This window comes from Panulirus ornatus, chromosome 39 (genome assembly GCF_036320965.1).
Source record: "Panulirus ornatus isolate Po-2019 chromosome 39, ASM3632096v1, whole genome shotgun sequence".
Lineage (NCBI taxonomy): Eukaryota > Metazoa > Arthropoda > Malacostraca > Decapoda > Palinuridae > Panulirus > Panulirus ornatus.
In genome coordinates this window covers 3,608,988-3,619,940 of record NC_092262.1, presented here as the reverse complement: position 1 = coordinate 3,619,940, position 10,953 = coordinate 3,608,988, and the positions used below count along the sequence as shown (strand labels likewise).

General features: G+C 35.2%; 1 protein-coding gene across 1 annotated transcript; it reads right to left on the bottom strand.

The window, feature by feature from the left end:
- Window positions 1-8: 8 nt before the first annotated feature.
- Window positions 9-10,624, bottom strand: LOC139761035 (acid ceramidase-like). Its single transcript, XM_071684789.1, has 10 exons — window positions 10,483-10,624; window positions 9,331-9,371; window positions 8,074-8,158; window positions 7,554-7,643; window positions 7,094-7,287; window positions 6,501-6,645; window positions 6,137-6,231; window positions 5,234-5,363; window positions 4,771-5,004; window positions 9-3,217 (listed from the first exon to the last, which is right to left on the bottom strand). The coding sequence occupies exons 1-10, from the start codon at window positions 10,558-10,560 to the stop codon at window positions 3,128-3,130; spliced, it is 1,182 nt and encodes a 393-aa protein (XP_071540890.1). The 5' UTR covers window positions 10,561-10,624; the 3' UTR covers window positions 9-3,127.
- Window positions 10,625-10,953: the final 329 nt, after the last annotated feature.

Sequence of the window (10,953 nt, the reverse complement as noted above, 5' to 3'; positions counted from 1 at the left end):
ACACACTCTCTAAATATATCTTTATTGAAATAAAGCACTACAGCTTACTGCGACAGAAGCTTAAAACATTATCACCATTGGTCATCACAGAATTTGGTTGGAATGCTAAATATCACAGTGATTCAGAGCATGCATAAAGTAAATCAATATCCTATGCATATTACAGACATCTATTTATGTAATAAATCTAAGTAAAGTCAGTTTTAGACATAGAAAAATATATCTGATAAATCCCCATACAAAAACTAATTTCATTTTTTCAAAAAAGCTCAATAAATTCATCACTACTTTCTGACTGCAAGAATTGGCTGTTTTTCTAAACACAAAATGATAGTCAAAGCATCTAATGATATATCTTCAGCAATGTTTTATATGTAAAATTTGCGATTCAACAATAATAACAGCCCAAAACAAGTAAACAGTAACCTTACAGTCTAGATTGTAGTAATACCATCTGGGGTTCACACACACAAGAACAGGTTTACCATATTCCCAACAGACAACACTCCTTTGGAGTGAGTTCCTTGAAGAGACTGTACTTCTTCTCAAGTACAGATGATGGTAAAATCTTGCTGAAGGTGGCCTTTCACAAGAGTGTTACCCCATTTAGGTTTAACTTGGTAACACCAGCCATGTACATGCATATACATATATGCTCATGCAATGAATACACCTGCCTTTTCACAACAATGTTCACAAATACCATAAAATGTACTTTCAAGCAATGCATATAATACATATGATATAGACATATATGCCCACAAACTAAATGCAATCATCATATGAACACACTGTCAGATTCAAATTTATCATTCACTAATTCTAACTTTAATTGAAATTTTCCACTAAAATTCATAAAACTACTATCAAAAGAGGATGTGTAAATCAGGTGTTTGCTTTGAAGAATGTATGTGAGAAATAGAAAAACAAATGGATTTGTATGTAGCATTCATGGATCTGGAGAAGGCATATGATAGAGTTGATAGAGATGCTCTGTGGAAGGTATTTAAGAGTATATGGTGTGGGAGGCAAGTTGCTAGAAGCAGTGAACAATTTTTATTGAGGATGTAAGGCATGTGTACGAGTAGCAAGAGAGGAAAGTGATTGGTTCTCAGTGAATGTCAGTTTCCAGCAAGGGTGCGTGATGTCTCCATGGTTGTTAAATTCGTTTATGGATGGGGTTGTTAGGGAGGTGAATGCAAGAGTTTTGGAGAGAGGGGCAAGTATGCAATCTGTTGTGGATGAGAGGGCTTGGGAAGTGAATCAGTTGTTCACTGATGATACAGCGCTGGTGGCTGATTCCAGTGAGAAACTGCAGAAGCTGGTGACTGAGTTTGGTAAAGTGTGTGAAAGAAGAAAGCAGTGAGTGAATGTGAACAAGAGCAAGGTTATTAGGTACAGTAGGGTTGAGGGACAATTCAACTGGGAGCTAAGTTTGAAAGGAGAAAAACTGGAGGAAGTGAAGTGTTTCAGATATCTGGGAGTGGATTTGGCAGCGGATGAAACCATGGAAGTGGAAGTGAGTCACAGGGTGGGGAAGGGGACGAAAGTTCTGGGAGCATAGAAGAATGTGTAGAAGGCGAGAATGTTATCTCAGAAAGCAAAAATGGGTATATTTGAAGGAATAGCGATTCCAATAATGTTATATGGTTGCGAGGCATGGGCTATAGATAGGGTTGTGTGGAGGACGGTGGATGTGTTGGAAATGAGATGTTTGAGGACAATATGTGGTGTGAGGTGCTTTGATTGAGTAAGTAATGAAAGTGTAAGAAATATGTGTGGAAATAAAAAGAGTGTGGTCGAGAGAGCAGAAGAGGGTGTATTGAAATGGTTTGGTCACATGGAGAGAATGAGTGAGAAAAGATTGACAAAAAGGATATATATATGTCAGAGGTGAAGGGAACGGGGAGAAGTGGGAGACCAAATTGGAGGTGGAAGCATGGAGTGAAAATGATTTTAAGTGACTGGGGCCTGAACACACAGGAGGGTGAAAGGCATGCAAGGAATAGAGTGAATTGGAACAATGTGGTATACCGGGGTCACCGTGCTGTTAATGGATTGAACCAGAGCATGTGAAACGTCTGGGGTAAACCATGGAAAGTTTTGTGGGGCCTGGATGTGGAAAGGGAACTGTGGTTTCGGTGCATTATACATGACAGCTAGAGACTGAGTGTGAATGAATGTGGCTTTTGTTGTCTTTTCCTAGCGCTACCCATGCACATTTGGGGTGGAGGGGGGGTGTCATTTCATGTGTGGCAGGGTGGCTATGGGAATGAATAAAGGCAGCAAGTATGAATTATGTACATGTGTATATATGTATATGTCTGTGTATGTACATATATGTATACACTGAAATGTATAGGTATGTATATGTGCGTGTGTGGACATGTATGTATATACATGTGTATGTGGGTGGGTTTGGGCCATTCTTTCATCTGTTTCCTTGCGCTACCTCACTAACGCAGGAGACAGTGACTAAGTATAATGAATAAACGATTATCAAAAGGTTTACTATATATGCCTCACCTGGTTTAACAGCTTATAGTATCCTGTACCTCTACTAAAAGAAAATAAAACCCAAGTCTTAAAACCAGGCAATGCAGCAAATGTAAAACATATAGTGCTTCTTCTTAATATGAAGGCACTGGATACTCAAATTTACAGATAATGCTTATTTGAAAGTTACATATTATTTTCTTACTAAGCTTCAATTATGTATAAAACTAACATACTATGGGTAAATCACAACAGTGTCATAATACTGTACATGAAGAAATTCCTGCAGATCAAAAGATTCTAATGAATTGATTTCGAGGTAATCAAAGATTTACTCAATTCTAAACCAGTTAAGTTATATATATATGCAGGAACTTCTTTCATCATTTGAAAAATGGCCATCTAATCTAAAATCTCTATGTGTTTGTGACTGTTTGTATATCATTTTACAAATCACACATATTTTAACTAGTGACAGAAACTGCAATCAATAAAGCAAGGCAACTCAGTATAGAAACATTTAAAGAGAAAAAATATCAAAGGCCCAGGCAAATGATATAATCTTGGTTGAGAAAATCAATTGTAATGCTACTCGTGCACAATTCTACAAGTCATATTCTATCTGTGATCTTCACCATGGCCAGCATGGGTCAGGGCACTCACGGGTCCATGCCTGGATTCGACCTGATCTGGCTACCATCAAGGCAGAGTAAACAGTTTCCTGGGAAAACAAGCGAAATGATTTTTTATATAACTATATTCTATGTATATCCTGATGTACATACTTTCTCCTGCAATACATCAATGTGACTCAAGCAGAACCCCCTTAAACACAGGAGGATTCAAGCACACTACACTTCTCCATTGTGACACCAATTTTGAATTCATATTTTCTTACACAAACCTATCAAATATTTTCTTTAACATTTTGAGAAGGAATTCAAGATTATGTGAATGTGCAAACTGATGACTACTGAGGTCTGAGGGCAATATGGAAACGTGAAGAGGTATGATAAGAATCAGATGGTGTTAAAGTAATACAAAAATGAAGAATGATGGAACCATGGAAGCGGAAGTGGATCATAGGGTGGGGGAGGGGGCGAAAATTTTGGGAGCCTTGAAAAATGTGTGGAAGTCGAGAACATTATCTCGGAAAGCAAAAATGGGTATGTTTGAGGGAATAGTGGTTCCAACAATGTTGTATGGTTGCGAGGCGTGGGCTATGGATAGAGATGTGCGCAGGAGGATGGATGTGCTGGAAATGAGATGTTTGAGGACAATGTGTGGTGTGAGGTGGTTTGATCGAGTAAGTAACGTAAGGGTAAGAGAGAGGTGTGGAAATAAAAAGAGCGTGGTTGAGAGAGCAGAAGAGGGTGTTTTGAAATGGTTTGGGCACATGGAGAGAATGAGTGAGGAGAGATTGACCAAGAGGATATATGTGTCGGAGGTGGAGGGAACGAGGAGAAGAGGGAGACCAAATTGGAGGTGGAAAGATGGAGTGAAAAAGATTTTGTGTGATCGGGGCCTGAACATGCAGGAGGGTGAAAGGAGGGCAAGAAATAGAGTGAATTGGAGTCATGTGGTATACAGGGGTTGACGTGCTGTCAGTGGATTGAAGCAAGGCATGTGAAGCGTCTGGGGTAAACCATGGAAAGCTGTGTAGGTATGTATATTTGCGTGTGTGGACGTGTGTATGTACATGTGTATGGGGGGGGGGTTGGGCCATTTCTTTCGTCTGTTTCTTTGCGCTACCTCGCAAACGCGGGAGACAGCGACAAAGTATAAAAAAAAAAAAAGAAAAAAAAATATTTCAGTACATTAAGTGGGAGTATGCAAGATAATGTAGAGGAGCATTCTGAAGGAGCATTTGAATGTAAGTTTGTTCTTTGTGAAAATATGTGCAAAGCTATGTCATAACCATGATTAACAAGACTTCACAAGAGACCCCCCCATGAAGGATGGTTAACAGCTTATCCAAGACAAACTGAAATTAACAGAATCCAGATAAACAAATGTGCATCGCTACTGCAGGTATTTCTTACTGATGGTACCAGGTGATGCAATTACTTCCACTGCATGACCTTCCACGTTATAGATAATGTGCTGAGAATGTCTTGCATGGGAAAGGATCAGAATGAATCATGTATAAGTTACTCTAAGTTAACGGTGCATACAGGATATAGACATATAAAGATATAGGTCTTCAATACAAGCAGAAATAATTGGAACAAAATACCATAATCAAAAAGACAAAAGCTGTTTAAAAATACTGACCTTATTCAAAATAGGTTTGGTGGAAAGGACATTGTAAAGGAGACTGAGAGATGCATTTTTCTGTCCACTTTCCATCATACACTGATTGGCTAGTGTTCTCCGATAATCAAAGAATGGTGGATTTTTCCAGTGGTCAAAATTTGTTTCGACAAGATACCATGATCCAGATCGAGTTTGGCTTGATCCAAGATTCATTATATCAAAATTATCCCTGTAACGTGTGATAATACAACCCTGAAAGTTAAAAGGTTGAGAATTAAAAGATATGCAGTTCATGTTTGGCAACATAAGAATATACTTATGGCATATAAGTTACACATGAATATATAATGAAAGATTATAACCTAAGTTATTCAAAAAGTTAAGTACCAACTATTGAAACTGAATTTAACTCATATGGCCACACAATCTTTTTCATGTAACTGAAAGATTTTGATAAAATACTTTGTGTATTATCACATACCTCTCCTGGTTGCATGCCACCAAGTATGAAGTATACTGGAGCAAGAAGCCTTGTCTTGGAGAGCTTAGTCTGTGCTTCTGCAAAGCTCTTTGCTTCCTGCATGACCTCACGAGTAAGGAATGCCACCCAGCTGCAAATATATTTTTTCTCATTACATCTGTATAAATCATGAAATAAACAGCATTTGGTAAGCAATTAACTTCGCAAATTGGTCACTGGTATCCATATTATAAGGCTGACATAATCACAGAGAAGGTAACTGTTTCAATCAATTCATAAAATAAAAAGTGAACTAATCTATAAACAAAATTAAATTCTGAACAGAAGTATTTCATACTACTTATTAGCCAACAATGGGTGCTGGGAACAATCTATGCAAACTGATGGGAATCATTCCACTCATTAATAACCTAGTTTGCAACAGTACTACAATATATTTTGGTTTTGCTACAATGGGAAGCCTTTAATACTCAATCTGGTATGACCCAGGATGAGAATTTCCTGGTGTTTAGCCAGTGATCAGGACACAATCTCAATGACTCAAGTGAAGGGGAAATAATTCAACCATTTCTTTGTTTCTATAGGTGCATTTTGCTTCACAATACAAGATAACTATATGTAAAAGTGAATATCATATAACAGTGAAGGAGCTTTCCCATTGGTATCAAGAAATATTGCTGGATTTACCAAGCAATCTACATGTAAAATGACTTCTTTTGAACAGGCAACAAACTCAAAACCATTGAGATTAAAATAATAAATCAAAGGTTTTCATCCAATTCCCTCCCCATTTACTGCTTCTACAGGCAATTGGCAATAGAAGCCAACCTATATACTGTACTCTATGACATCCTTAAATGATAATATACCACTATCATTTACAAAAAAGATCATAGCACACACCTCTGATCACGATCATCAAAAAGAATCCACTCCAACAATCCCATGAATCCTCCATTCAGGGCAAATCTTTTGTCTACTGACAATGTGAATCTGTCCTAGACAGGGGCAAGTGTAACAAATGTTTTTAAGAAAAAAAATTAAGAATAATTCAAAATGAGTAAAAATAGAGAAAAAATTTTCAATATATGAACAGTATGATGTAAAGAATCACTGAAAAAGAGCAAATAAAGAAATGGCCATGATAAAAAGTTAGATTTTTCAGTTCAATATTATAGTTCAATCATTATCTAATACATCTTTTGATACAAGTTTTTTTAAGCTTTCATAATACTATTATCATTCAGTATTTCTCTATCTCACTTACCTTCTTGATAGCTGTAAGTACACCTACATATCCAGCAAAGCTGATAGAATGGAAGAGCGTTGTTCCATTTTTCTTCCATTCCAACTGAACTGTTAATGGACGTAGTTGTTCAGCAACTCTCCAGGTGTGGTTCTTTGTATCCCAGCTATCAAAGAAGAGCACAAATAACACTCTATAAAGACACATTCTCATCAACATAAAAAGGAATACACAGACTGCAAACAGTACAAGATCACTGGGTCCTTTCAAGGCTGTTTGAGATAGCAGAAGAGCTAAAAAACATGAACCACAATGTTGAAAGATTATAAAAGCAATCAGATAAAAGCAATCAGATAACTTAAGAAGAAATATTTATAAATCTTATTTCTGTGGAGGAGTACATAATGTCAGTCATGGATATGACGAAAAGTATTTGTTAAATCCATTTCTAAATGTTCATTGCAGAATATGGGACTGATACACAGAAATTGCAGTGGTGGGTGCTCAGTGTGAACCAGTACCCTTGCAGTTTCTAGATTTTGAGAGCTGCAGGACTCTTTAGTATAGGATTCCAGAAATCAAAGTACAAAAAGAAAAAATATAAAAACAAATACCCTAAAAACAATCCAGTATCAAGATTTCTGCCATGGTACAGATATCCACTTGGATCCTGAGCAATAATAGATGTGCACAGAGTAAATGCTTCGTAGAAAATGTTGTACATTGTGACAAGGCTCAGTGGTAGTCCTGACAATGCAGAAATGCCTACCATCTCTTCATAAAAGGGATACGGGAGAGTGGTAGCCACCTATAAATGCAAAGAGAACAATGTCTTAAACATGATTTTCTTAGTTTAGTGTGATAAATGATGATGACCTTCCATATACAGTACAAGAATGCAGCAGATAATGATACCAACACAAATAATATGAATGACAATAAAGTTTTCATCATATTAACAAAGAGGAAATTTTCAGTAACTAAAACAGTAAAGACAGGATCATCATGCGCTCTTCTTAAAAAAAAGACACATGAAGTCATGAAAAATCAAAGACATATGAAATATGTCGTTACCTTATCGAGATTTTTTATGAGGATCTCATACAATTTCTCACTCACAACGGATCTGATGAGATTCTTGACATCGTCAACCATAGCAACAATCTAGAAAGGGTATAAAACAAAAATATCACAAATCAAATATAAAATCCCTTCTAATATGTTGCACAACATTACATCCATTTGTATGTAATTCCTATCTACACAGAGAGTTTACAGCATGAAGTCCTAAAAATAGAACATCTATACGAATCAACTTAAACTCTAGTACATTTAACTTATCAAGCTTAAAGGTACTCAAAATAATTAAAAGCTTTGTCAATCTTGGTTGGAGTGTTTAACATATAGGGAAGTCTCATCTGTTTATTCAAATAGTGACAAAGTCTAACTCCCCATTAAAACACACAATTACCCTACTTTTATATTGTTACGTTAAACTTTCTTTTTTAATCAAAATCCTTCTACAGTAGTGTAAGTATTCGCTCAAAATCAGAAAATGAAATCTTTACAGTGTTTTTTACTGTATCTGACTCACCTTAGGTCCTTTTTCCTTCATGAGAGGTGCCCAGCGCTGTAGTGGTGGCAGATCAAGGTCCACCTCATACAGTGGCACTGCAGCACTGTAGAATGAACATTACTTTGATGCATGATTTACATCATTTAAGTTGCAGAAGCACCAAAATTTCTATTCAAATTACATTCTTCATTTGTTTTTCTCTAAATCTTAAAAAACTAGTTCGATAAAATCTAAATCTGAAATCCATGAAATAACTTCCTACTTTTGATCTTTGAATATTATAGCTGCTAGTCATTACTTCTCAAAAAACCTTTCCATTTAAATTACTAATTTCCTAAATAACAAAAAAAAATCCTATACAAGATAATTCAGGGTTCAATCTGGCATGCTTTAACATTCTGCATTCAAACTGTCCAAAATCTATTTGTTTATCAATAGTGAGTTATCTTTTTTCTACATATAACTGAATTCATACTTTTCTTAAGGTCTTATCAATAACTAACGTCACAACAAAGACCAAAATCTGAGCAAATATCAAACATATAGAATACTAAATGATAATGAAAATCTAGGCAATGAAGTGATGAAATATATGAAAATCAATAATCTAATACTGTAATCAACTGATAAAGTCTTCTCATATGTGTTTGTTCCTTAACTTCTGACAAAAACAATGAGTAAAAGTAGAAAGGATATAAAATCTACTCTGTAGGAATTAAAATAATGCTCAAAATATAATTTTTGTAATTATTCCATCACAGCTTAAAATTTTCTGCTTTTCTCCTCCTAAGTCTTACTACTGTCTTTATTACAGAAATCATATTAAAAAATCTATGCTCATTTCCTACTTTTTATATTCCTAGAACTAGTGTCACACACACAAATGCAAAAAAAAAAAAAATCCAATAGTGTAACGATATTCTTGAATGGCTTTGATTTATGCAATTTCTACATCATATATGCTTTAAACTATGGTAAAGTTTCTATATAAAATCTCTTTGTGACCTTTTTACAAAATTCCACAAGGAATAACAAAGTCTTCATCATTATCTATCACATCTAAGCCGTATTCTCCTTCAGGTCCTGTCTTCTCTTTCAGTAAGGTACTAGGTACTTTTGATATGGTAAAATCTGCAAAAAAAAAAGTTTTTCTTTTAAATGATTTGGGTCTCTTGCCTTGGTTGTAACAGAGGCAGGAATACACGAATATCAAAATACAGTATGTACAAAAAGTCTTCAATTGACATTGTAAAATCTAAACAGAAATACACCTACTGTTTATCAGGAGGATAAGCAGATCTCTCACATTTCTGAAACTGAAAGAAAAAAAATAATATAAATTCTGAGTAAAACATCAAGAACAGAAATTATGAGGAAATGTTAAAAAATGAAAGGAAAATTATACATGGTATGACCCCATCTTTCAACATTCAATAATCATACCAAGGGATGTTAAAATGGAGGTGATATCAAGTCATCTATAAAATGCCCCATGAATTCTAATGTTCAATTGCTATAAAACTGATGATAGGTAAACAGAAATTCTAGACAATGTTTATTGATTAATAAAAAGTAGAATTAGAAAGACATGAGTGTAGAACAATTCTTTAAAGTAGAGTAAAATTACTATGATATAAAGAACATTTGTAAAAAGCTCACTCGTTTATTTCTACTGTGACTGACGTGGCTCACACAAATAATATGCCCAAATTAAGAAAGTCTTGGGTGAAAGAAAAAAGTTGAAGAAAAGAAAGCAGAAATTATTCAGGGTTCTGTAAGGGTTTGTAGACCTAACTCTTAATGGACAAAAGGTTATATGATGAGAGAAAGTCAAAAAAGGAAGAGGATTCCACAGCTTAGCTATTATAGGAAAGAGAGAAATATCTTTGAATCAATATCATTATATTTTTTTAAATGGTAATTGAAGGCAAATATTGTATTTTTCTGATGCTTTGTTGAAACACAGCATTATGATACAAGTTCTACACATGTTACAAATAGGAAAGAATAACTACAAAGTGTAATTAACAATACGATACCTTAATGGAAGTACCTCTAACACTATCTAAGATATTTCACAGATAAAAAGATACATCCCAGTCTTCCTCCAAAAGATAGCTATCTTGTATATCACTGCAAATTCCAGTATATCTAAATCTAACAATTATGCATCACTTATAGCTAGCTAACAAATGCTGTAAGGAGTCGATGACACTAAATTGCATTTAAAGAGGAAAAGAGGCAAAAAAATCACTAATTAAGATCCCCAAAGAGTATTTCAAAAAACAAACAAACATCACGATAGAAAACCTGAAGCTTGACACATGAAACACCCAATTCAACTTAACCCATCCCCTTAATACGCCCTGTTTAATACATGTACGCCAAGTAATTTTCGACTTTTTCATACAATAATCATAAACTAACCTCCTTCCCATGGGATGATGTGAAAAAAGCGAGATAAACCACAACCAGGAGAGGAAATAAGGCCAAAATAGACTTCATGGTGACGTGTGTTCTTGCTTAGGGTTGTAGGCGTTGTTTGTTTACATGTATCAGCTGATGCCCGGGCTGACAGGTCTGCCAACCTTACCGATGTCCATGGACGCCATTTTGAAACTCAAAAACATAATATAGTGAAATATTTCTGCCTCTTTGTGATATATGATTTATCAAAGTGCAATAAGGTACAGACGAATGTACTTTGATATGGCGAGGGAGTTGATATATGCCATGAAAAGACACAAGTCATGATTTCTGATATATTCTAGATATGTTTAAGTCTACGGACATTTGACGGATAGCAAAAAATAAAAAAAAAGAAACATTAAATTCCATCCCTTACAATCAATCTATCATTTTTGGGTCTGTATAATATTTGTGATCTAATTCTATCTT